General features: G+C 48.0%; 1 protein-coding gene across 1 annotated transcript; it reads right to left on the bottom strand.

The window, feature by feature from the left end:
• Positions 1-1291: 1291 nt before the first annotated feature.
• Positions 1292-25093, bottom strand: Spatc1 (spermatogenesis and centriole associated 1). The gene is made up of 6 exons (XM_051159329.1): positions 24714-25093; positions 12049-12229; positions 11555-11934; positions 10935-11450; positions 10638-10777; positions 1292-1621 (listed from the first exon to the last, which is right to left on the bottom strand). The coding sequence occupies exons 1-6, from the start codon at positions 24916-24918 to the stop codon at positions 1292-1294; spliced, it is 1752 nt and encodes a 583-aa protein (XP_051015286.1). The 5' UTR covers positions 24919-25093.
• Between the last annotated feature and the right edge of the window lie 1894 nt (positions 25094-26987).

Raw genomic sequence — 26987 nt, 5'->3', positions numbered from 1 at the left:
CTTAAACCTGCTGGGTCCACTTAGGACCCAGAAACTTTAGGACTCTGCCTTACGCCTAACCTTCCCCACTCCTCCAGCAAATTTTTATAGTCTGTCTACGCGGGGGACAGGTACACAGCAGCCTTTCAGTCCAGGACTCCTGAGTGTAAAGACAACACCAATGACTTGCAAAGGCTATGACTGAGGGGCTTCAAGTCGGGGGAGAGACCGTTAGTTCTACCCTTTGAGGCAGCTTGCTCAGACAACTTTAGGGTTTCTGTTTGTTTTGTTTTGGATTTTTGTTTTTGTTTTTGAGACATGGGGGTTTCTCTGTGTAGCCCTGGCTGCCCGGGAACTAGCTTTGTAGACAAGGCTGGCCCTCAAAGTCCCAGAGATCCACATGCCTTTGCCTCTGGAGTGCTGGGATTAAAGGCGTGTGCCACCACTGCTCAGCTCGAACTTAAATACCCCACACCTCTTTCTCTTCCTGGACCTTTGTATTGGTCATGACAGATTCTTGTTTGAACTCAGGCACCAAGGCTCTTTCTTCTGTCCCTTGACTGTCAGGCACTAGTTTTCTAAGTCGGTGGTTCTTTTATTCTTTTCCTTCTGGTCACTGCCCTGAAGGTAGCCTTTTCCACACTGCCTTTGTTATGAACCAACCACATTTGGGTCTACCCTCTCAAATCACCCCACCACTCTTCCACTATGAGTCAACACATTGATTCCAACACTCCCTGGGAGCCCTAATTCCTCCTTCCTCCACCCAGTCCTCCTTTCTCCAACCCATGGTCTTCATTGCCTGGCTAACTCTGAACTTAGGCAGGACTCACCATGTTCCCTGACCCTAGACGTCTTTGCAAGGGGCCGCCGTCTCCCTGCCTCCCTCACCCAGGTTTGGATGAGGTGGCACCTGCTGACTCTCTCTTCTTCCCTGTACCTTCCCAAGGCGCCGAAGCTCCCCACCTCCTGGTCTCTGGTTTGGGTTCCCCCCCCCCCCAACTTCCAGAACTTCTGCTTTCATTATCAGGTGAGGGGGAACTTGGGGACTTCCATTCCATCCTTTCAGAAAGAAAGCATCTGAACCTTGATCTAAGAGGAAATCTGTCTCTCCAAGGGGGCTGTAATGTGAATGTGGCCCCTTCAGGGCTGGCAAGGCTGAAGGGTAACTGGGGAGGCTCTCTTCCCCCCCCCCTCCCCCCCGCCACAGGAACAGGAAGGTGTGGCATAGGCCCAGTGACTAGTGTCTTTGAGAAACTTTAATGGCCACGCATAATGGCCTGCGTGAGCCTGGGCCTGCTGGGCATTGGGGTTACCAGATGAACATAGGCTTGCCGTCATCGTGGGCCAGCTGGTTGAGGCAGGAGAGCAACAGGAGGGCATCAGTGAGCATGCTGGGGTGCACGGTTTCCACCAGCACCCGCTGCAAGAAGTCCACAGTGTAGGTGCCGCCTTCAGACGCCGCCAGCTCGGGCCGCTCACGCAAGATGCCATAGGCATTTACCAGCTGCTCTGTGAGGGCTGGATGCACGCGTCCGTTGTAGCCCAGACTCTGCAGCCTGTTCATGATGCTCACGTAGCGCTGGGTGAGTGTCTGACAGAGGTCCTCATCCAGCTTGTGGTTACTGGGGTTTAGGGAGGCCTGTTGGGAGAGTGGCCATCAGGGGACCTCCCATACCACTCTGGCTCACAGGCAGGCCGGAAGTACCAGCGCAAGAGAGGCTGAGGAAAGGAGATTGTTAAGCATTGCTAAGAAGATGTCAAGGGAGGAGAATGGCGGGGGCGGGGTGGGGTGTGTGTGTGTGTGTGTGTGTGTGTGTGAGATGCCCAAAAGGTCCAGAGGGCTGAGCCTGAGGTTGAGGCACCCTGAAACTCAACTCAGGCAGGCCCAGAGGCTTCCCAAGGCTTCTAGAGGCATCTATGCCATTGTCTGTTCCATCCACTAGATGTATGGGATTAGCATCAACCCGCCAGGGGGTGGAGGACAGGGAGTGTGGCTTCCAGGATGGAGGCATAGGGAGCTCCTCATACATCCAGCTTGCCTGGTCTCAGCGTTCGCATGCGTTCCCAAGAGCTAGTGGAAATCTCTGTTTTTGTTTTTGTTTGTTTGGTTTTTCGAGACAGGGTTTCTCTGTATTAGTCTTGGCTGTCCTAGAACTCTCTTTGTAGACCAGGCTGGCCTTGAACTCACAGAGATCTGCCTGCCTCTGCCTCTGCCTCTGCCTCCCATAAGGCCTTGGGTTTGACACTAAGCTCAGAAGAAAGAAGAGGAGGAGGAGAAAGAGGAAGAGGAGTAGATCTGAGTTTGGTTCCCAGCACCCATGTTAGAGTGACTCACAATTCCAGCTGAAGCTCCCGGTGACCTTAAGGGTGCCTGCGTGCACGCGCGCACACATACACACGCTATACATAGTTTTAAAAAATTTTTTAAAAAGAGAAGTGAAAGGCTTTAATCTCACCACTTGGGAGGCAGAAACAGGTGGATCTCTGAGACTAGCCTGGTCTAGAAAGAGAGTTCCAGGCCAGCCAGGGCTACATATAGAGAAACCCTGTCTCAAAAAAAGTGAAAAGACCTAAGTAGAAAGATAAGTGTAACCTGGTATGTCTATGTGTCATCATATCATATGGCACTCCAGTAAGGGTTTGATTTCATGTTTTGTTTTGTTCTTGCTTAGTTTTTCTCTCCCTTTTCTTTCTTTCTTTTTTTTTTTTTTTTTTTTTTTTTTTTTTTTTAAGATTTATTTATTTATTATGTACACAATGTTCTGTCTGCCAGAAGAGGGCACCAAATCTCATTACAGATGGTTGTGAGCTACCATGTGGTTGCTGGGAATTGAACTCAGGACCTTTGGAAGAACAACCAGTGCTCTTAACCTCTGAGGCATCTCTCCAGCCCCTTCTTTCTTTCTTTCGAGATAGACTCTTGTGTGACCTAGGCTGGCCTTAAACTTGTTATGTAGCTAAGTATGACCTTGAGCTCCTGGTCCTCCAGTTCCTGCATCCTATGTTGTGGGATGGAAGGCATGTAGTGCCACATCTGCTTTATGTAGTACTGCCAGGCAAGCACTCTACCAGCTGAGTTACATGCAAGTCCTGATTTTTGTGTTCTTACGTATAGGTTTTATATATCAACATTTATGAAATGTGTTTAATCTTAATTTAAAAGTTAATAGCACATTTTTATTATTTTTAATTATATATATGTGTCTGTGCACAAGAATGCAGGGGCCCACACAGGCCAGGGGTCTTGGAAGCCCTTGGAGTTGGAGTTACAGGTGGTTGTAAGTCACCATATATGGATTCTGGGAATTGAACTTGAGTCCTCTGGAAAAGCAATATATGTGCTTAACCATGGAGCGTTCTCTCCAGCCCAGTATCTTAAAAATTAGGAGACCAGGTGGGCATGGTGCCTCATGGCTGTGACTATAGCACTGAGACTGAGACAGGACCACTGACTCAGGTTCAAGGCTAATCTGGGCTACATAGCATGAGTTCAGCTAGGGCCACATACACATCAAGGCCTTGCCTCAAGTAAGTAAGTAAATTATTCATTCACTGGTTCTCTGGACACAATGGTGCATCCTTGTCATTCCACCTCTTAGAAGGAGGAAGGAAGAGGACCACAGCAAGTTTCGGGAATAGTCTGAGTTCCAGCCAGCTGGGCTGCTTAACCAGCCCTTGTCTCAACAACCAAAATATACAAGAAATAAAAGGATATAGAAGCTGGCGTCCTCAGGAGGTTGAGGTAGGAGTATTGTAGGTTTGGATGGATAGATAAATAAATAAATATAAATATAAATAAATGCCAGGTGGCATACACCTTTAATCCCAGCACTTGGGAGGCAGAGGCAGGCAGAGTTCTGTGAACTCAAGGCCAGCCTTGCCTACAAATAGAATCCAAGACATCCAGGGCTATTACACAGAGAAACTCTGTCTCAAAAAACCAAATAAATAAAAGTTAAATAAATAAATAAATAAATAAATAAAAGAGGGCTTGGATATTTAAGGCAGTTTGGTTACCAAATCAGTATGTAAAAATGACATCATTCTCAGGAGACAGTCAAGTGGTAGTCAGGGCACCATTTGCCACACTTACGTGACCCTAGTCACTCTCACACGGACACAGTTGGACTCAAGGCCCCCAGGATTAGGCTGCTAAGAGTAAAGACCCCTTAAACATCTTCCATGAAGTTCTTCACAACTGGGTAGGAAGAACAAGATCCAGGTGGGCCCTGAGCACTTTCAGTTGGGTTTAAAAGACAGTGTAACTGGCCTGGAGAGATGGCTCAGCCATAAGAGCACTGTTTTGGCTAGGACCAAAGTTCAACTCCTGTGTTATTCTGTGATTCACAACCACCGGCAACTCCAGCTTGAGGAGATCAAATACCTCTGGCCTCTTCAGGCACTTAAATTTATATATATATATATATATATATATATATATATATATATATATATATATATATATATTCACCACCCCATACATAAAAGTACAGATGAAACTTAGAAAAAAAAGACACAGTGGTACTGGCCATAGTGACATATGCCTATAATCTATGTCATCAGGAGGCAGAGGCAGAAGGACTACTGTAAGTGTAGGGCCAACCTGGGCTATATAGTTCTAGGCTAGCCAGGGGTACACAGAAAAACAAAACAAAAACAACCCCCAAAACCTCCTAACAACAAAAACCAACCAAAATCAAGAAATAGTGTAACTGCACTATCTAACAAAAAAATAAGCCAGCCAGGTTCAGTGGAAAGTCAGGGTCCTTGTCAATCAGAAATCTCCAGCCCTGTGTGGTGGCACACGCCTCTAATCCCAGCACTCGAGAGGCAGAGGCAGGTGGATCTCTGTGAGTTCGAGGTCAGCCTGGTCTACAAAGCAAGTCCAGGACAGCCAAGGCTACATAGAGAAACCCTGTCTTGAAAAACAAGCAGGGCCTGGAGAGATGGCTCAACAGTTAAGAGCACTGTCTGCTCTTCCAGAGGTCCTGAGTTCAATTCCCAGCAACCACATGGGACCATCTATAATGTGATCTGATGTCCTCCTCTGCCTATAGATGTACATGCAGGCAGAGCACTGTATATATAATAATAAATAAATCTTTTTAAAAAAGAAAAACAAACACAAATCTCCATTAAAGTTTCAACCCACTAAACCTGTACTACCTTGGAAAGCAATTGGCTTGTAGAAACAATAGAAGGTTTGACTAGTTTTAACAGGTCTGGGTAGAATTTAGGGAATCTAGCCACTGACCCTGGGGTACAGAAAAACATACATTGAAAAGGGGAAAGTTGGGGGCTGGAGAGATGGCTGAGAGCACTGTATGCTCTTCCACAGGTCCCAGGGTTAATCCCCAGCACCCACATGACAGGGACTCTGATACCTTCATACCAATGCACATAGAATAATTTTGTTTTCTTTTTTCCCCCAAGATAGGGTCTCTCTGTGTAGCCTTGGCTATCCTGGACTTGCTTTGTAGACCAGGCTGGCCTTGAACTCACAGAGATCTGCCTGCCTCTGCCTCCCCATTATTGGGATTAAAGGTGTGCGCCACCATGCCTGGATATTTGTTTGTTTCTTGTTTTTATGAGACAGGGTTTCTCTGTGTAGCCCTGGATGTCCTGGGATTTACTCTTTAGATCAGGCTGGCCTCAAACTCACAGCAATCCGCCTTCCCCTTTGCCTCCCGAGTGCTGGGATTAAAGGGGTGCGCCACCATGCTTGGCTGAAAAGGGGGAAATAAAAGTTGGACAAAGTAAAATCAGATGCAGGTGCAACTCAGCCATAGGCCCAGCCAGGAGGTGAATGTATGATTTCCAAATGTGGTCACACTAGCTGGCCTGGAAGGCTCCACAGAGGGATGCGGCTGGGTGTCATCCTAGTTCCAGGAGGCCACTTTGTCTGCATGTGAGTTTCAGTGGCCCTGACCCCAAGAGAAAAGAGAGTCTCTGGGTCAGCTCAGATAGAAGTAAAGTGAGCTGCTGAGTCCAAGAGAGATGCTGGAGGCTCCTGGGCGTGCCGCGATAAGAGGTCCAGCATCTCATAAAGCCGGGCACGGTGGACCACACCTCTAATTCCAGTATTTGGAGGGAGGGGTAGGAAGGAGTATCAGAAGTTTAAGTCATCCTTGGCTACAAAGTGAATTCAAGGCCAGTCTGGGCTCTATTGGACCCTGTTTCAAACAAACAAACAAATGTATAATCTAGAAATTATCTATTTAATCCATGCATAAAATTGAAGATTTGGGCAGGGTTTTTGTTTTGTTTTGTTTTTTATTTTTCCTGGAACTTGATAGATTGTAAAACAAGCAGAAAAAGGAAGAGCTGAGACAATATAAGACCACGAGGAGGAACCTGGCTCAGGTGCTGGCATACAACCCAGGGCTTCCTGCGTGCCAGACAAGCACTGCGCCACCCGAGTCATGTGCCAAGCCCCTCTTTATAATGCCAGCCACCCCTTGGCCTCTGTGGCCTCGGTTACTATGTCATTGGGCCCTCTTTGGTTGACTTTCTGGCTGATGACTCTCCACTGACATCCTGTCAGGACACTATTGTCCTGTCATAGATGTGAAGGGACTCTGGCCCGCTCGAGCGTGGCAAGCATGGCACGGGCAGGCCTTGTCCTTCTCCCCGATTCCCTCTGCCTTGCTACAGACCCTTAGATTACATTCCTCAAGCTAGCCACCAAGGTCTAGTTCCTTATGTGGCCAATTCCTCCTCCTGAGGCTGGCTACCAAGGTCCAGCTACCAAAGTACTGAAGTCTAGCCATCAGAAGCCCCATTGGCTCACCTAACTCATATGCATGGTTAAAATATACCACTGAGTGCCGGCCCTGGTGGCACACGCCTTTAATCCCAGTGCTTGGGAAGCAGAGACAGGTGGGTCTCTGTGAGTTCGAGGCCAGGCTAGTCTACAAAGCAAGTACATAACAGCCAGGACAACAAAATAAACAAACAAACAAAACCAAAATCACCACCTTGTCCTAGCCCATTGTAACACAGCCCCTCCCTTTTCTCTCTTCTTAAAAGTTTACACCTGCAAGGTCATTTGCTGTTGTTTTTCTGCCTGACTCAGAAGGCAGCCACTTTAAAGTGTCTTCTCTGCTTAATAAAGAATCTTTCACTGGGTACAATGGCCCAAGCTTGTAATTCCAGCAGAGGTAGGAAGAGCTCTGTGAGTTCGAGGCCAACCTGGTGTACACAGAGAGTCCAGGATAGCCAAGGCTACACAAAGAAACCCTGTCTTGAAAAACAACAAACCCAAATAAAATAAAATAAAATAAAATAAAGGATCTCTGTGAAAACAGGTGTTTGGGTGTGGTTTTTGCCTAATCTGGGGTCTGAAAGGGAACTGTGCCTGTGGTGTGTGTGTGTGTGTGTGTGTGTGTGTGTGTGTGTGTGTGTGTCTCCGTTAAGAAAGACAAGGAGGGTGGGCCAGACAGACCAGAGAATCCTCATAGCCCAAGTCTGAGAGGGATACTGGTGGGCACTGGGCAGCTGTCTTGCCATGGCAGCTCTGAGCTCTGAGAGGCTGTCCCAACTGAGGACTGCCCCAGTGGCGGACTCCGCTGAGATCGTCATAGATAGGCTGTGCACCTCAAATTTTAAAAAAGTGCTCATTTTCTGCTGCCAACATGTCCACACAGCCCTCTGTTTCCTTGTCATCTTTCTCTTGTCCCTCTGGCCCCAGAGTCATACTCCCACCGTGTGGGCACCAGGAACTGAACTCAGATCATAATGCTTAGCTGCAAGCTATCTTGTTAGCCCTAAAAACAGATTTCTCTAGTTGGCATTTGAAATAGTATCTCCAAGCTCTTTTTTTTTTTTTTTTTTTTTTAAGATTTATGTATTTATTATGTGTACAGTTTTCTGCTTACATGTACATCTGCAGGCCAGAAGAGGGCACCAGATCACATTATAGATGGTTGTGAGCCACCATGTGGTTGCTGGGAATTGAACTCAGGACCTCTGGAAGAGCAGGCAGTGCCCTTAACCTCTGAGCCATCTCTCCAGTCCTTTTTGTTTGTTTGTTTTGTTTTTTTGAGACAGGGTTTCTCTGTGTAGTCTTGACTGTCCTGGACTCACTTCTCCAAGCTCTTTATGTAGTTGCTTTGACTCTGGAGTCCTCTTGAGACTTTTTTAAAGTGCTATTTACTTATTTATGTGTATGAATGTTTTGCCCGAATGTATGTATGTGTACCACAAAGATGCCTGGTGCCCTTGGAAGTCAGATGAGGGCTTAGGATCCCCTGGGTTGCCTGAGCCACCATGTGTGTGCTTGTAGTTGGCAAGAGTGGCAAATGCTCTTAACTGCTGAGCCATCTCTCCTACCCTGAGACTTTGTTTCTTGAGTTTAGTGGTCTCTGGAGGTAGTCAGGTGTTCCCATGCTTGTAATGTCTACCATGATCACTTATCGAAGAGTCAAAGAGTCAAAGCAAAGACAAAACCCAAAACGTTAGGGGACGGAGAGATGGCTTCAGCAGTTAAGAGCACTTGCTGCTCTTGCAGAGGACCAGATGGGTTCTTAGCACCCCAGGTAGCTCATAGCTGAGGAGATCAGGCCTCCATGACAACCCCTAGCACATGGATACACATAAAAGAAAAATAAATCTTTAAGAAGATTTTTAAGCCGGGCGTGGTGGTGCATGCCTTTAATCCCAGTACTCAGGAGGCAGAGGCAGGCTGATCGATGTGAGTTCGAGGCTAGCCTGGTCTACAAAGCGAGGCCAGGACAGCCAAGGCTACATAGAGAAATCCTGTCTCAAAAAAACAAAAACAAACAAACAAAAAACAAAATTTTTTTTAAAAAACTCAAACTTTAAACCCTTAGGATAAAATGTGTACTACAGAATACAAAATATGTTTGGGAATTTCTCCAAGGGAGGGATTTCTTCTTTTTTTTTTTTCCTGAGATGAGGTTTTTTTGTTTGTTTGTTTGTTTTAATGTGTACAGTGATCTGCCTGCACACACACCTACAGGCCAGAAGAGGGCATCAGATCACATTAGAGATGGTTGTGAGCCACCATGTAGTAACTGGAAATTGAACTCAGGACCTCTGGAAGAGCAGGCAGTGCCCTTAACCTCTGAGCCATCTCTCAAGCCCCTGAGATGAGATTTCTTTGTGTAGCCCTCACTGTCCTGAAACTCATTCTGTAGACCAGGCTGGCCTTGAACTCGAGGAGATCTGCCCGCCTCTGCTGGGATTAAAGGAGCCATCACCATCAGCTAGGGAAAGATTTCTTTTTCTTTTTTTTTTTAATATTATTAAATTCTTATTTATTTATATGAGGTTCTATCTCCATGTACACTTGCATGCCAGAGGAGGGTATAGATGGTTGTGAGCCACCATGTGGTTGCTGGGAATTGAACTCAGGATCTATGGAAGAGCAGACAGTGCTCTTAACCTCTGAGCCACCTCTCCAGCTCCGGGAAAGATTTCTTAATTGAGACAGTACAAACACCATGAACAAAGACTGACAGTTTTGAACGTTAAAATTAATCATCTAGCCAGGTGGTGGTGGCACACACCTTTAATCCCAGCACTTGGGAGGCAGAGGCAGGCTGTGAGTTCAAGGCCAGCCTGATCTATAAAAGTGAGTCCAGGACAGTCAAGGCTACACAGAGAAGCCCTGTCTTGCAAAACAAAACAAAACCACAACAACAAAAATCTAAATCAGGCATAATGGCACACGCCTTTAATCCCAGCACTTGGGAGGCAGAGACAGGTAGAGTTTCATGAGTTCAAGGCCAGCCTGGTCTACAAAGTCACAAAGTGAGTTCCAGGCCATCAGGCATTACACAGTGAGACTCTACTTTAAAAAGAAGCAGAAAGGCGTTCTAATAAAAGGACACTTTAGCCAATGAAAAGGCGAACTCCTACCCAGATGGCAAGTGTGTACAATTTATACACAAAGATGGCTGGCTTAAGAGAAGAAGCAGCTGGCAACACAGGGAAGCCATTTCCCCCAAAGAAAAGCCCAAATTGCCTAAACACAGGGATAGCCTCCAGAAACCCCACCACTGTCTCCCATGGCACAATTCTGAACAAACTTCTCCTGGGTATTCAGCTAAGTGCAGACTGTATCCTCAGCCCTCACTCTCTTGTCAGTGCTGTCTACATAGGTAACACACAGGGATACAGCAACATACTCCAGTTTTTTGTTTGTTTTTGTTCTTAACATGGAGCTCCCTTTTTTCCATTGGGGATGGTTTTGTGGCATATCTGAGAACACATTAGAGTGAGCATCAGGCCTTCTGGCAACAATGCTTGCCACCTACTCCATGGGCTCTAGGATTTGCGTCCCCTGTGATCCCCAGCGAGCATCGGGGATGCTGGAGCCAAAGGGCCCTAGAATTCTTTAGGTTTCCTGCCTCAGCCCCTGGGGTTAGTGCTGCCCGCCCAAAGGCCACCTAGGAGGTAGAAGAGGAATGTCACCCGCCCACTCAAGGAGACCTCCCTCATCCTCTTCTAAATCTTTTAGAGTCTGTAGAGCTTGGGTCCTGGGTGCCCTGGACACCTGCCAGCTGCCTGCACTGAGCTGGGGCTCCCTCCATCTCAGGTTCCCCTTGAATGCCGGGTCCTTGAACACTGAGCCCTCTGGCCCAGCTCTGAAGGCTACTCTGGCAATGTGTAGGAGATGGATAGCCACACACCTGGATGATCTTCTCTGGAATGTTGGAAACAGTAAAGCCATAGAGTCGAACACGCTCTGGGAAGATGCTGGACAGGATCCTTCGGTCCAGCTGGAAGGCGATCTCCCCCACTAGCCTCTCCCAGGCTAGATGCTTTGAGTCTGGGGATGACAGAGGGTCTCAGCTGAGCAACACGTGGAGGTGCGGGGGTGGGGGAGGGGTGGGGGGTAGGGCTATAGTTATCAATCCAGGTCTGTGATAGGGGAGATGGCGCCAGACTCACGCTGAGTCCTCCCCTCCTCCCGTGGTGTTACTGACCTCGGGGACTGTCAGAGAGCTTGCTAGACTTTCGGTGGGACATCTTCCGCTCCATCTCTAGGATACTCTTCCGGGACTGTTCCAAGGTGCGTGAACCCCGAGTTTCATTGATTGAAGCCGGAGAGGATGAGGTGCGGGGCGGGGAGTGGGGGTTGCGTGGAGGGGAATTGGAGTTGGGCACAGGGCGGGTAGGGGATTGGTGCACCTTGGTTGGGGAGTTGCACTGGGCGCTTCTTGAAGTGGAATAGTTGCCAGCAGCTTGGGGGGTAGGTGTTGCAGCAGAGTTGGAGGCTGTGCAAGCAGGGGAAACTGTCGGGGAGCTTGGGACAGAAGTGAGGGTCATTTGTCCCTGAGAAACACCAGTCTGGGTCCGAAGATCCGAGGTGACATAAAAATTTGCTGTGGGATTGGGTGTAGCCATGGTGCTCATAGGGGTGGTGGTCTGGAGGGGTGCACACACAAACATCATGTTGAGGGGCTCTGAATCCTGGGTTGGCTGGGGGTGCTCACCGGTGACTGGTGATGTGGAGGAAATGAGAGGAGGGGTTAGAGAGAAGCAGGGTAGGAGCAGGAATCGGCCTACCCAAAATGCCCTGTTGCCCAACCCTCCACCAATTTACCTTTGGAGGAGGCAGCTGTCCCTACACAGGCTGAGGCTCCAGAGAGGTTTCCTCGGGGTGGCTCTGCCAGCCTCACCCTTGGGACCTCTGTCAGCCCTAGGTTGTTTAAGGGGTTGGGCAGTATGTTCTGAGAAACACCTAGAGGGGCAGCTGCTGAGGAGAGCAGGGGGCTGCTCAGAGACACTGCCACTGTGCCCGCCAGGGGAGCCATGAGAGGGCTGCTCTGAGATACAGCCAGGGGGCCTGCCAGCCGGCTGCTTGTGGTCAGGGAGCCAGTTGAGGTCAGGCCCAGTGAGGTGGCCAGAGTGGTCCCAGGAGGTACAGCCATGGGACTGGTCAAGTGACTATTCAGGGGCCCAGTTGAGGGTAAGCCCAGAGAGCTGGCCAAGTTGGTCCCTGGGGACACTGCAATGGGACTGGTCAGGTGGCTGCTTAGGGGGCATGGGACAAGACCGGTAAACTGGCTGTTCTGCGGCATGGGGATTTGGGCAGACAAGGGCATTTGGCCTGATAACAGTGGGTTGAGAGGAGCAGCCAGGGAGTTCACAAGGGGGCCTGCTGTGGGACTGAGCTGTGGGTTGTTCAGCATGTCAACCAGAGGGGCCAGAGCCATCATTCCTATATCTTCTACGCCTGGCTCCTTTGTTGCTCCTGGGGATGGGGCCAGGAATACACCTGTGGATACAGAAAGAGCACTAAGACCCCAGGTTAGCCCCTTTGGAAGCAAGTGGGAAGTGCTCAGGGGCATGCCTAGCCAAGAGATCTCTCTGCCGATCTGGCTGCTTTGACCTGCCTTCTTGGAGCATCATTCCTTAGGTGGGCTGGATGATGACGCCCTTGCCGTGAAGGCATTTGTGGGGCAACCAGAGGGCATTCTGTGCCATTTTGGAGTCCTGAATGTGGGTTTGCTATTTTGTTTTTTCTTCTCAGTCCCCGAGCCAGGCTCCCTGTTCAGCCTCAACTCTCTAGTCCGAACTCCCAGACTCTTATCTGACCACTTGCCCTTCAAGCTTCCTGGTTCTCCTTCACCTCCGGCTAGCGCACTGCGGTGTCAACCCCACACCCGGGAGAAGAGCGGCCCCTAGTGGTTGGACTCCCAGACAGCTAACTTGGCTCTCTGCTTTTGGCTGAAAAGAGAGCCTGCTGGCTTCAACCTTCTAGAGGGATATGTACCCACCGGGTAGGACCTCCAAGGGTCAAAGTGTCACTAATCAGAGCCTCGTGTGGCTCAGGGCCGCACATAGTCTACCTCAGTAGGGATGCAGGTTGTTGAAGGCTACTTGGACACAGCCATGACGCACAGAGTCTCAGAATCCTTTCTGGCTATTGTTAGACTCCTGTATGGGGGTGTGGGGCTGAAGGAAAACCTGGAACGCGATGGCTTGAAGAGAAGTGGGCAGATAAGAGTGGTCAGTCTGGGAGCTCTTGGCTACCGGAGGGGACTTCCCTTAATGACTTTTGGGAGAGAAATCCCTTGAAGACACAGTTGCCACAAGGGGCAGAGTGCAGGAGAGGTTTTTTTGGTTTTTAAAAAAAAAATTTTTTTGTTGTTGTTGTTTTGTTTTTTGTTAACTGCAATGAAAAAAAAAATGATCTTGCTGGGATGGGGAAATGGCTCAGTGGTTAAAAGCACTGGCTGCTCTTCCAGAGGACCTGGGTACTGCTCCCAGTATTCACATAGTGGCTCACCACTGTCTATAACTCCAGTTCCAGAGGATGCAATGTCCCTTTCCGGATTCTGTGGGCACTGCATGTATGTGGTGCACAGACATATATGAAGGCAAAATACTCATACACAAAGTAAAATGAATCTTTAAAACAACTCATTAAAAAAAAAAATATTTTGGGCCAGGCTGTGGTGGCACACACCTTTAATCTCAGCACTCTGGAGGCAGAGGCAGGTGGATCTCTGTGAGTTCAAGGCCAGCCTGGTCTACAAAGTGAGTCCAGGACAGCTAAGGCTACACAGAGAAACCGTATCTTGAAAAATAATTTTGTGTGTGTGTGTGTGTGCACGCACGTGCGTCAGAGGCTTCAAATGTCCTAGAGCTGAAGTCACAAGTGGCTGTGAGCTGCATGGTGTGGCTAAGGAACCAAATTTAGGTTCTATGCCACAGCAGTCTGTGATCTGAACCTGAGCCACCTCTCTAGCCCTAAATATGCCCTTAGGCTTTTTTGTTTGTTTTTTTGTTTTGTCTTTGGTGCTGGTAATGGATCCAGCACCAAAGCTCTGTTACATAGAGAAACCCTGTCTCGAAAAACACAACAAAATAAAAAACAAAGCAAGCAAACAAAAAAAGCTCCCTGCTACCTGCTCTGCTGTACCACATCAGGCCTACGAGGGCCTTGTGAGATTTCTACAAGGTCTTGGTGTCTCCATAGACGGTATGTAGAAGGTCATGTGGTGTTCTGGTGAGACCAGGCTCCACAGGCGCATATGTCTGAACATTCAGTTCCCAGTTGGTGGGAGTTCCGGGAGGGGTCAGGTGTGGCGGTGTGGGAGGAGGAGGTGTGTTACTGGACACAGGCCTTCAGGCTTCAAGAGATCCACACCATTCCCAGTGTGCTCTCTGCCTCCTGCTCGCTGTTTGAGCTATGAGCTCTCAGCTGCTCCTGCCTCTGCCTTGGCTCCACCATCATGGACTCTGACCCTCGGGAGCTGTAAGCCCAATTAAACAATTTTCTATTCTTCCTATCTGTCTGTCTTTCTTTTTCTTTTCTCCTCCTCCTCTTCTTTCTTTTTTCTCTCCCTCCTCCTTCTTCATCTTCTTCTTTGTTGTTACTTTTGGGGACAGTTTCTCTGTGTAGCCCTTGGCTGTCCTGAAACTCACTCTGTAGACCAAGATGGCTTCAAACTCACTGAGATCCTCCTGCCTCTGCTTCCTGAGTGCTGGGATTAAAGGCGTAGGCCACCCCCCACCCAGGCTAAAATCCAGGGTTGTTTGATAGTCACTTTCTATGTAGACTTTCTTTCTTTTTCTTTTTCTTTTTTTTTTCTTTTTTTCAAGAAAGAGTTTCTCTGTGTAGCCTTGGCTGTCCTGGACTCGCTTTGTAGACCAGGCTGGCCTCGAACTCACAGCGATTCGCCTGCCTCTGCCTCCCAAGTGCTGGGACTAAAAGCATGCACCACCACGCCCAGCTAGACTTCCTAAAGGAAGCTCTTCCTAAAGGAAGAGCTGACAAAGGTTGCAAAAGGAATCAGATATCTATGCGAACAAGAACCCGTACTGATGGATTCAAGGACTGCAAAAATAAAATAAAATAAGTGACTAAAACTGGACTTTGATGAAATAAGTGAATTAACAGTATTTATCAGCTAGGTGGTGATGATACACAACTTTAGTCCCAGCACTCTGGAGGCAGAAGCAGGCAAATCCTTGTGAGTTTGAGGACAACCTGGTCTACAGAGCAAGTTCCAGGACATCTAGGGCGACAGAGGGAAACCTTGTCTCAAAATAAAAACACAACAAAGCAAAAAATTAAAAACAAAAATCCAATACTTATTACTTGTGGGTTGCTCCTGGACTCACTTTGTAGACCAGGCTGGCCCCAAACTCAGAGATCCACCTGCCTCTGCCTCCCAGAGTGCTAGGATTACAGGTGTGCACCACTGCACCTGACTAGTTATTTTCTTTTTTGGCTCGTTATTTTCAATATGAATTTGGTATCTCTCTCCTTGCCCCCATGACTATTGCAGACCGCCCAGGAAAGGCACTTTCTGCCAAGCCAGATAACCTGAGTTCAATCCCTGGGGCCCATGTGGTAGGAGAGGGCCAAATCCTGCAAGCTGTCTTTGACTTCCCCATGCACGCTATGACATGGATGCTCTCCCCTAAACAAGCACAGATAATTACATATGTAGTGATATATTACACATATAATATAAAAATGTGTATATGTAACTAAATACTTGTAAAAAAAAGAAAAAGGAATATAACAAACAGTAATGGGGTTAAAATTAGGTTTAAAAATAATTAGACTTTTTGCCGTTACACCAGAATGGCCAGAAAAAGTTATTTAATACTTCTGCTTTTGGGAATATAATGCCTGGTGCTCCCACCTGAGTCCCAAGAAACAAAGTCTCAGGGCAGGAGAGATGGCTCAGCGGCTAAGAGCATTTGCCACTCTTGCCGACTGCAAGGATGCACATGGTGGCTCAGGCAACCCAAGGGATCCTAAGCCCTCATCTGGTTCCCAAAGGCACCAGGCATGCTTGTGGTACACACACATACATTCGGGCAAAACATTCATACACATAATTAATTAATTAATACTTAAAAAATAGTCTCAAGAGAACTCCAGAGCCAAAGGAACTACACAAAGAGCTTGGAGATACTTGTTAGCTATTTATTTCAAAATGGCAACGAGGGGCTGGAGAGATGGCTCAGGGGTTAAGAGTTCAGTTCCCAGCACACCTACATGGTGGCTCATAACCATCTATAATATGATCTGGTGGTGCGCTCTTCTGGCCTGTAGGTGTACATGCAGGCAGAGCACAGTATACATAATAAATAAATCTAAAACAAACCACAAAAAACCAAAGTGCCAACTAGAGAAATCTATTTGTAGGGCTAACAAGATAGCTCAAAAGTGCTTGCAGTCAAGCATTATGATCTGAATTCAGTCCCTGGTGCCCACAGGTGGGAGGATAGAACTGACTGTCACAGAAAGACACTCACGGTATATACTCACTCATAAGCGGGTATTAGCCACACCACACAGGATAACTGCACTACAATGCAGAGACCGATGCGCCAACCAAGGACTTTGTATGATGTGAACCTAGGCCCTCTGCTCAGATGTAGTAGATAGACAGCACAGTCTCCTTGTGGGACCCAAAATATGGGGAGTAGGGACTACTTCTGACATGGACTCTGCTTGCTCCCCCCCCCCCCATGTTGATCACTTCCCCTTGGCAGGGCGACCGTGTCAGGCCACAGAGGAAGAGGATACAGGTGGTACAGATGAGCCTTGATGGGCTGTGGTCAGATGTTAAAGAAGGGCTCCCCCTTTCTGAGGACTAGGGGAGGGAAGGAGGGAGCGTGGGATCGGGAGGCGACGAGGGAGTGGGCTACAATCGGGATGTAAAGTGAACAAGTTAAAAATGAAAAAATTAAACAAAAACCTGACTCACAATATTTCTTTGACTTCCGCATGTATAGCCCTCCAAATAAATAAGTGTAATTAAAAAAAAAATAAAGATAGAGAGGAGTCTGTTTTTAAATGCATCTTGTTATTTTGGTTTTGGTTTCTATTTCTTCTGTCTTGTGAGCAGATGAGCGGACAGGAGAACAAAACAAAGAAAGAAGCACACGCCTACACAAAACTGTCTGTACATAGGGCCAGGAGCATAGCTTGCCTATTACACTTGAGACCCTGGATTCAATTTCCAGTACTCCCCTCCGCCACCAAAGCCCTCCGACACAAATGTTTGCAGCAGCATTATCTATAAAAGCTTAAAAAAGGACATGGCTCAAACCTAAAGGTCTGAAAACTGATGAATAAACAAAATGTTATTCAACATAAACCCCAAATCATAAACCTTGAAAACATTGCTGAGCGAAAGGCGCAGTTACCACAGATGCATGCACAATCCCATTTATACGGAATGTCTGGAGTAGGGGAACTCATCAGACAGACAGTAAACCTGTGAGCACCCAGGAAGGTCATGGAAGGTGTTGGGCCCTCGCTAAAGGACTGAAGTTACTTTTTAAGAGATGAGAGCGCATGCTAAAGTTTGTGCTAATGTTTGTACACATTAAAGTTATTAAATTGTATTCTTTAAAAGTGTGAGCAGGGTGGTAAGTGAATTCTATCTTTATAAATTTATTATAGAAAAGGATGCATGGGGGAGGGTCACAGGCATTTAGGGTAACATTTATGGTGCAGACAATTAAGTGCCCCTTGGGGAGCACTACAGGCTCTGCAGGCACAGATCCTGCTCCCACTGGAAGGCCTCGCACAGACATAGGGTTTGACATTAATTACGGTTGGTGAGGTCAGCCAGCAGCCTTGGGCTGGAGATGCTTGAGTTTGGGGAACTCCCAGCAAAAGGGCAGGACATTATTTGTGGAAGGAGCTCTCCCACCTAATAGAAGGGTACTGCCTAACCCACCTTTAAGATATTTCAGCTCAAGCCAGGTGTGGTGACACACCCCTTTAATCCCAGCACTCAGGAGGCAGAGGCAGGCGGATTTCTGTGAGTTGGAGATCTGAGGCCAGCCTGGTTCTACAAAGCTAGTCCAGGATACCCAGGACTACAAGAGAAACCCTGTCTCAAAAACAAAACAAAACAAAACAAAAAGACATTTCAGCCTTACACTCTTGATTCTAATGGAAAATGTACAAGTCATTGATCCTTCAACCGTTTGTTAGAGTTTGTTTAGTTGACTAAGAGTTTGAGAGTTCAAAAGCTTGCTAGGTTTTGGTACCATACTGGAACCTTGTAGAAATTAGAAATTTCAGATTTGGGGGCTGGAGTGATGGCTCAGTGGTTAAGAGCACTGCTTGCTCTTCCAAAGGACCCGGGTTCAATTCCCAGCACCCACATGGCAGCTTACAACTGTCTGTAATTCCAAGACCTGACACCCCTACACTAACAAATGCACATAAATTTAAAAATTAAATAAAAAATATTTTAAAAAAAGAAAGAAATTTCAGATTTGGGGCTGGAGAGATGGCTCAGAAGTTGAGTTCACTGACTGCTCTTCCAGAGGTCCTGAGTTCAATTCCCAGCAACCACATGGTGGCTCACAACCATCTATAATGTAATCTGATGCTGTCTTCTGGTGCTCAGGTGTACATGTAGGCAGAGCATTGTATACATAATAAATACATCTTTAAATTTTAAAAAATTGGATTCTCTAGGTCCATGTTTATCTTCTTTAAAAAATATCTATTTATGTATATGAGTGCTCTATTTGCATGTATGCCTGCAAGACAGAAGAGGGCATCGGATCCCATTATAGATGGTTGTGAGCCACCATGTGACTGCTGGGAATTGAACTGGAAGAGCAGTCAGTGCTCTGAACCACTGAGCCATCTCTTCAGCCCTGGGTGTATGTTTATCTTAATCATCCAGAATTAGAAAAGGTAAGTTTATTACATCAGACAATGAGATTAAAAAGAAAAGCAAACATTTTAGGATTTATGACGGCAGCCTGCCATGTGTAACTCTTTGAACTGATGATCGCCTCTCCAAACCTCATGCCCCAGATCTCCCACTCTACTTTGGTCCCCTCCTAGACTCTCCATCTCTGGGCCCACAGACCACCACCCCTCTATCTTTTGGTGGCTCTCTCCAGCCCACACCAGCCAGGCTGCAGCAGTGCTTAGGGCTCAGAGGGCACCTGCCATGTCCCAGAAGGACACCCAGGGGTCACAGTGCTGGGGGAAGGTCCTGACAGGGTGGGGCCAGCGCCAGAGTCCCAGGGGTCACAGTGCTGGGGGAAGGTCCTGACATGGTGGGGCTAGCGGCAGAGTCTGAGAGGAGGGAGGAGAGGCAGGACCTAGCTGAGACTTCCAAATAGGGTTTCCTAGAGAGGAGGAGGGTTGTGGAGAGGGCAGGGAAAGAGCAAGGAGAGTGGCCTTGAGGAAGGCCCTCAGGGGAGAGAGACCTGAGGGAGGGGGCATCCTAAGGGAAGGAGTCCAAAAGACAGGAGGTTGGTTCCTGAGGGGAGGAGAGCCTAGTAAGGAGGGAAATTTTTTAAATGGTAGAGTCTCCTTGGGGAGAGTCTTGAAGGGTAAAAGTCCTGAAGGAGACCCTAAGTGTCTCTGGAGTAGCCTCCTGTGCTGGGGAGATGCCGACGTGGGACAGTGTTTTGTGGGAAGTCTGAGTACTAAGAGAGCAGAGCTAGGAGGGACTGGTTTGTGATCCAAAAACAGCCTCATAAAGCCCTGAGTCTCAGCTAGAGATGAGTCTCTGAAGAGGCTGAAGTTCTGCGATGGTAAAGGAAGCGGGTGGGAGGTGGTAGCAAGTGAGCTTTAAGGTTCTTTTCCGAGAGAATTAAAAAAAAAAAAAAAAAGGCGGGGTGGGGGTGGGGCGTGAGGTGAAAGGCTGCCCCCTACTGGAGGAAACACCCACCAGAGCAGGCAGTTGCCACAGAGGTTTAGATTAGAAAGCAAACCCAGGAGGAGGAAGAAGTATCAGGGAGCAGAGTTAGGTGACAGAAGTGGCACAGGCCTCTTAGCCGTTTTATTCCTAATGTCCCATGCAGGCTGTTGCTCATCCTTGTAAGCCCAGAACTGGAGTTATAGACAGTTGTGAGGTGCCATGTGGGTGCTGGGAATTGAACCAGGATGCTGTGGAAGAGGAGCTAGCGCTCTCAACCTCTGAGCCATCTTTCCAGCCCAACAGAAACATTGGTTTCTTTTTTATTTCTTTCTCTCTCTCTGTCTCTCTGCCTTTCTCTTTTTTTGGGGGGGGTTGTTTTTTTTTTGTTGTTGTTGTTTTTTGTTTTTTGTTTTTGTTTTTCAACACAGGTTTCTCTATGTAGCCCTGGCTGTCTTGGAACTCACTCTGTAGACCAGGCTGGCCTCACACTCAGAGATCTGCCTGCCTCTGCCTTCTGAGTGCCGAGATTAAAGGCACAAGACAGGATGCTCCCGTGGTGTCTAGTTATATGTGATATGTCCTGTAGATCAGGCTGACTCCACACTCAGAGATTGACCTACCTCTACCTCCCAAGTGCTGGGATTAATGGTGTGTGCCATCATCACATGGGTATTTATCACCTCTTACATGCAACAGTTAGGCTTTGTTTCCTCACTAAGCTTGTTTTTGTTTTTGTTTTTTTCAAGGCAGGGTTTCTCTGTGTAGCCTTGGCTGTCCTAGACTTGCTTTGTAGACAAAGTTGGCCTGGAACTCACAGTGATCCACCTGCCTCTGCCTCCCGAGTACTGGGATTAAAGGCCTGCACCACCACCACGCCCAGCTCACCTCACTGAGCTTGAGTGGATTTCTGTCCACTTGCAGTTCATGCTGTGGTTTCCCACCTGAATGCAGAAAGCTTCTTTGTAACTTATCTCCCAGCCTAAGTTGTGCTTCCCTCTCTCCCCCCAGCAGCTGAAATGATCTTTATGAGCACAAACATAGCTATTTCTTGTTAGAAATCATGTCTCTTCCTCATTGTTTTTAGGATCAAGTCCTTAGCGTGTCACTTAATGTTCACCTTCGGTGGTGACCTGACTGACCCCTTGACTGACCTCTCTAGCTGACTGTTCACTTCTCACTGACCCCTAACACAAACCTTCACAAATAGTAGTATATACACAGATGAACAACATACACTGTCAGATCTGTAGCATAAACACAAACTCCCACACCATATACATTCATAACACAGCAACTCACTTTTTTTTTCTGAGACAGGGTTTCTTTTTTTTTTTTTTTTAATTATTTATTTATTGTATATGAGTACTTTATCTGCAGAAGAGGGCACCAGATCACATTATAGATGGCTGTGAGCCACCATGTGGTTGCTGGGAATTGAACTCAGGACCCCTGGAAGAGCAGACAGCACTCTTAACCTCTGAGCCATCTCTCCAGCTCTGAGACAGGGTTTCTCTGTGTAGCCTTTGGCTGTCCTGTACTCACTTTATAGACCAGGCTGGCCTCGAACTCACAGTGATCCACCTGCCTCTGCCTCCCGAGTACTGGGATTAAAGGCGTGTGCCACCTCACCCAGCTGTGTATGGTTGTCTTGCCTGCATGTATGTCTGTGCATTACGTGTGAGTGTGGTGGGCAGGAATGCCAGAAGAGTGTGAGGGGCCAGAGCGACAGATGGTTGTAAGCTGCCATGTGGGTGCTAGGAATCAAACCTAGGTCCTCTGCAAGAGCACAGGCTCTTAACTACTGAACCATTTCTCCAGCCCCAAGGACTTAACCCTGAAAGCCAGATATGGTTGTATGCACCTGTAATATCCGCACTGTGGAGGCTGAAGTAGAGAGATAACCACTTTGAGGTTAACCTGGGCTACATATTGAGTTCAAGATCAGCCTAGGCTATATAGTGAAATTCTGTCTCAAAATTACACGGACCAGGAAAATGGCTCAATGGGTATTAGAACTCAATACAGAGTGTGAAGACCTCGTTGGGTCACCTGTGTGAAAGCTGCACACAGTGGCATGTGTCCATAAAAAGCAGATCCCTCAGGGGGCTGGAGAGACACCTCAGCGGTTAAGAGCACTGGCTGCTCCTCCAGAGGTCATGAGTTCAATTCCCAGCAACCACATGGTGGCTCCCAACCATCTATAATTGGATCTGATGCCCTTCTCTGGCCTGCAGATGTACAAGTAGGCAGAGCACTGCATACATAATAAATAAATGAAGAAATAAATCTTTTTTTTTTTTTTTTTTTTTTTTTTTAAAGCAGATTCCTCATGAGATGAGAGGCAGAGCCTGGAGAATCCCCATTAAGTCATGGGCTGGGTGGCTTAGAGTATACAGTGCGGTGGCAGACATGAGAGGAACCCTGACTCAAACAAGATGAAAGATGAGACACCCGACACCTGAGGTTGTGTCTCTGACCGCCACACATGTGTCATGGCATGTGCATGCCCTCACATACAAACCCATACACACATATGTATTTAAAAGATGAATTTAGAAAGGAATAAAATCTAAAGCTTGAAGTAGGAAGCCAGAAGGTAACTTCTTCCTTCTCCTCCTCCTCCTCCTCCAAGACAGAGTTTCCTGTTTTAGTCCTGGCTCTCCTGGATTCAGTAGACCAGGCTGGCCTTGAACTCAAAGCGATCCATCTGCTTCTGCCTCCCGAGCACTAGGATTAAAGGTGTGCACCACCACCACCCGGCATAGAATGTAACTTCTTAGACTGTGGACCTTCTTAAATGTTGTACCTCCTCCATGCATATTATTTTTTGTCATTCTGTTATCTCAGTCATTAATGCTATAACATTTAAGACTGGAGGTGCACATGTGCTTATGACCACTACTAGGAGTGTGAAGTGTGCCCACTACAGCCAGGCTTAGTAAGGAGAAATCCAGTGGGTAAGGAACAGGGAAGGAAGGGTTAGGGAACAAACACTGCCCAGAAGGACTTCAGCCTCTTGGTACAAGGGTCAGAGCTCTTAACCGGAAATAATGAGTCTAGTTAGTTTGGAATGAACAACTTTTTTTTTTCTTTTTTCATTTTCATTTTCATTTTCTTTCTCCTCTCTCTCTCTCTCTCTCTCTCTCTCTCTCTCTCTCTCTGAGACATGGTTTCTCTGTGTACCCTTGGCTGGCCTGGACTCCCTTTGTAGACCAGGCTGGCTTCGAACTCACAGAGATCCACCTGCCTCTGCCTCCCACATGCTTGGATTACATACAGGTGTGCGCCACCGCACCCCGCATCCTTTCTTTTCTTTTTTGAGACAGTGTCTTGTGTAACCCAGGCTGGTCTTGACATCACTACATAGCTGAGAATGACTTTCAACTTCGGATCTTCCTGCCACTGGCTTGTGTAAGCATACCCAGTTCTATGGGTAGGGATCAAACTCAGGGTTCCCTGCATGCTAAGCAAGCTCTCTTCCAACTGTGCTACACCCACGATCCCTGGTGAGGCTATTTCCGGGGATTAATTAGGCCTTCGGGATCCTCCGAAGAAGCTATCTTCACTTTTAGTTGGGTGTTGGAGTAGAGCAGTAGGTGGAATGCTGGAGGGTGGAGGGGCAGGGCCTGAAGCCAGGAGGTGGAGCCTAGGACAGGCAGTGATTCACGTAGATACCCAACTTGGCTTGGGAACTCAGGGAGAGAGACTCAGCAAAGGGTTATTATTCCCAAATGCCACGCAGAGGTGGAGAAGGCACTTAGGATATTACTCATAACCTTTGCAGAACAGCATTGTTGGGGTCCATTGCCAAGCGGTAGAGGTTTAAACAGGCAGAAGAAAGCCGTCCTCTCGGGGAAGAGAGATTTTGTGTGGGAATGGCGTACAGAAGAGGGGAACCAGCAAGGGGGGTGAGATGAAGATCTGTGGCAGAGGGCAGGCCACTGTAGCGGTGGATAGGCTATGGCTACACACACGGAAAATCATGGACAGGAAGGAACACACCCTCTAGGACAGGAAGGCCTGTGTCAGGAGGGAGGTGGATAAAATAACTACGAGTGTTTCCTCACTGGAGTACACCTTGGCAATCTGTATCAGCCATGGTGTCTCCAAGCCATCCTCTGGGAGTCTGCTACCCTTGTAAGTTCTCCCCCTGGTATCTTCAATGCTGACGCTCTTTGTTCACAGTTTTCCATATTTCCAGCACTCCCTTCCTGCTAGTACCCGCCCCCCCAGCTTTGCAGCCTCTGTCATCTCTTGGTGTCTGAATGCCACCTCCCTCCAACCCCATCCCTATCACCTTCGCTTAGCGTGAGGTCATCAGTTCAACTGCACTTCTGTGAATGCTTGCAACTTCCTTCTTCTCTTCTCTTACCCTGCTCAGGAGAGCTCCAGCCCCAGGGCTTCTAGCACATGCTAACAAATCCTACATCTGAGCTTTTAGGTCCTGGTTTCTCTCCTCAGCTTCTGGGTATGAGCCTCCTTCTGGCTGTCTCTAACTGGTAAGACATGGGGAGAGAAAGATTACGTGCTAATGGTGAGAACTGGGAAAGGCTGAAGGCAAGAGAGGACAGACATGAGGCTGGGTAGCACATTGGACTCGGGAGGGAAGAGCATTTGGGTTCCAGAGCTGGGCAGTCTATGAAGCTGCTCGGAAATTAGTTTGAGGGGACTATGGTGAGGAAGTCCCTGTTGGGTGAGTAGGAAGGGGGCCTTGTTTTGCCTTAAAAAAAATATTTACTTATTTACCATTATATATAAACAATGTTCTGCCTGCAATGTACGCCTGAAGTCCAGAAGAGAGCATCAGATCACATTACAGATGGTTGTGAACCATGGTGTGGTTTCTGGGAATTGAACTCAGGACCTTTGGAAGAGCAGGCAGCACTCTTAACCACTGAGCCACCTCCCCAGCCCTCATTTTGCCCTTTCATCCAGTGGCTCTATGGCCTCATCCTGCCTCCATCCATTGAGGCCGGTGTCCTCTATGCTTGTTACTATCTAAGCCTTTCCTCCACAATCTCCTCATATCCCAGCACACTGGCTCTTCCTCCCTTGGCCCCGTCCTTCCCTCCCCACTGTCCTTATACCCAGGCCTCTTATAGTTACCCTGGTGTTGGGAAAGGCCTGCTGCTGCCTCACCAAGCCCGCTGGTGACCCCGTTGATGCTGAGGCCACCTGCCTGAGTCTTGATCGCAGACTTGAGCTCGTGATTCTCCCGAATGAGCCGTACCAGCTTCTTCAGTTCCTCATTTTCCCGCACGAGCTTCTCTATCTGATGCCGGAGCCCCTCATAATTTGTGAGTAGAGACATGCCCCAGGGCAGTAGAGAGGGTGCGGCCCAAGGGAGGGCACTGCACCTGGAGGCTGCCCAGGGCCCCGGGCCTTGCCCGGGCTGGAAAAGGGCACCAGAGTCTGCAAGGCTTGTCCAGTGGGCCCTGGGTATTGTGAGGTCAGAGACTGTACCCTCCTCCTTGCCCTCTGCTCTAACAGGCTCATCTCTCTCTACCTCCAGGGCCTGAGCTTTGCCTCACCTCAGCCCGAAGTGTCCTGACAGGAGCTGGCCAATTTTGACTTCAAGGCTGCCTCTTCTGCAAGTCTCTACCTTACTTCAAGTTAGTTGCTGCACCTGGACTTTCCCTGCAGAGGAGTCCTCTGTCACATCACTTACCTTGTGTCTGTGCAATTAGTCCCTCCGTGCACTCCACTGGATGCACAGTGAGAGTGGATGTCGCACCTTCCTAGAGTCCTCAGACTACAGCAAGGGGTGCAAGTTGGTCCAGACATTTGTTGACTGGATGGTTGTTGATGAATATCCATTATTCAGCCTTCCTGGGCAGGGTGCCCTTTCCTTTGGCCATTGGCATACCTGGATTTCATCTGTCAGGTTAGCTATCTCCCAAGGAAGCTTTGTCTTCTATGCCAGGAAATTGGCCCATAATTTTTTTTCTGGCCACAAGTGTTCCATTCCTTCCCTGGCTATTGGCCCAGGGTCTCTTTTATCTGAGCGCCAGGCTCCCCACAGCTCAGGACTTTCCATTTCTGACAAGGGTTCTCTCACCCGCATCTGTAGTGCGCTTTCTTTCCACCCGATTTCTGTTCCCCGAGGTCCTTGAATTTCCCTCCCAGTTTCATCTTTTCAAAGAATCTAAAATAAGGCGTGATGGGGATCCAGCAGTACCATCTGTTACTCTGTGACTGCCAGGGTTGACGTGGCTGATTGGCTGGCGAGGTGAATCTCTTGTTCCTTCCTCGCTGCTCCATGTGAGTCGTCTCTGAAGCTGTCCACTTGCTAGGAGACAACCTTCTCCCAGAGGAGGACCGGTTATCTGACAGAGACAGGCAAGCGGCTGCGTTCCTCTGCTGCCAGTCTTCCTTGACTGGTGTCAAGAAGTGAGGACTGAGTCTTCCCGGCACTCCCCTGTCTTAGAGCTAGAGAGAGCTCCATGGCCTGATCTTGGGGGTCAATGGAGGCTGGTCCTCAGGACCTCCACCTGCTCCGTGCTCATCTTCTCTCAAACCTCTCCCATGGGTCAGGGAGAGGAGAGGCCGAGGTCAGTTCCAGACCAGATTCCAGTGGGCAGACTCTGACAGAGGGTGGAGCTGAGGAAGAGGAGATCAGCCAAGGCTGCGGTCAGTGTCAGTTAAGTATTCCATCTGGACCTCACAATGGGGGGGCCTCCCCCCCAGCCTCTGACACTCCATGCTGTAATCCTAAGTCACCTGGCCTCAAGGACAAGAGTAGCTAAGGACCAAGGACAAGGTCTCCTGCTTGTTCTTTCTGACTTTATGGACTATGTCTGCTGGGCTGCCTGCTGGTGCGAGGCAATAAGCTTACTGTGGGTCTTGGCTTTAAGTTGATGTCATCTGTGATGGCTCCATTTGATGGGTCAGTTTGGATAGTCTAGGGTGTAGCGCTCATGTCTTTGGTCAGCAGCCTGGCATAGACGTGGCTGTGAAGGTATTTTGTAGTTGTGGTTAACATGATGGACTTTAAGTAAAGGAGATTTCATCTAATCTTATAGGTGGGCATCATCTAGCCAGTTGACGGACTTTCTAGCAAAAAAAAAAAAAAAACCCCAAAAAACAAAACACAAAACTGCATAATTAAACAAACAAACAAAAGGGCTGGAGAGGTGGCTCAGAAGTTAAGAGCACTGTCTATTCTTCCAGAGGTCCTGAGTTCAATTCCCAGCAACCACATGGTGGCTCACAACCATCTATAATGTAATCTGTTGCCCTCTTCTGGCCTGCAGGGGTACAAGCAGGCAGAGCACTGTATCTTTAAAACAAAACAAAACAAAAACAACAAAAAAAAACAAAAGCCAGGCGTGGTGGTGCATGCCTTTAAGCCCAGCACTCAGGGGCAGAGGCAGGAGGATC

This window comes from Acomys russatus, chromosome 17, assembly GCF_903995435.1.
Source record: "Acomys russatus chromosome 17, mAcoRus1.1, whole genome shotgun sequence".
NCBI lineage: Eukaryota > Metazoa > Chordata > Mammalia > Rodentia > Muridae > Acomys > Acomys russatus.
This window is presented reverse-complemented; position numbering and strand designations above follow the sequence as displayed.

Coding starts and splice junctions, on each gene's coding strand:
- Spatc1 (XM_051159329.1), bottom strand. CDS start 24,918: ATGTCTCTACTCACAAATTATGAGGGGCTCCGGCATCAGATAGAGAAG. Junction 11,935..12,048: donor TTATCAGGCCAAATGCCCTT/GTCTGCCCAAAT, acceptor CAACTTGGCCAG/CTCTCTGGGCTTACCCTCAA. Junction 10,778..10,934: donor GCTCTCTGACAGTCCCCGAG/GTCAGTAACACC, acceptor TGTCATCCCCAG/ACTCAAAGCATCTAGCCTGG.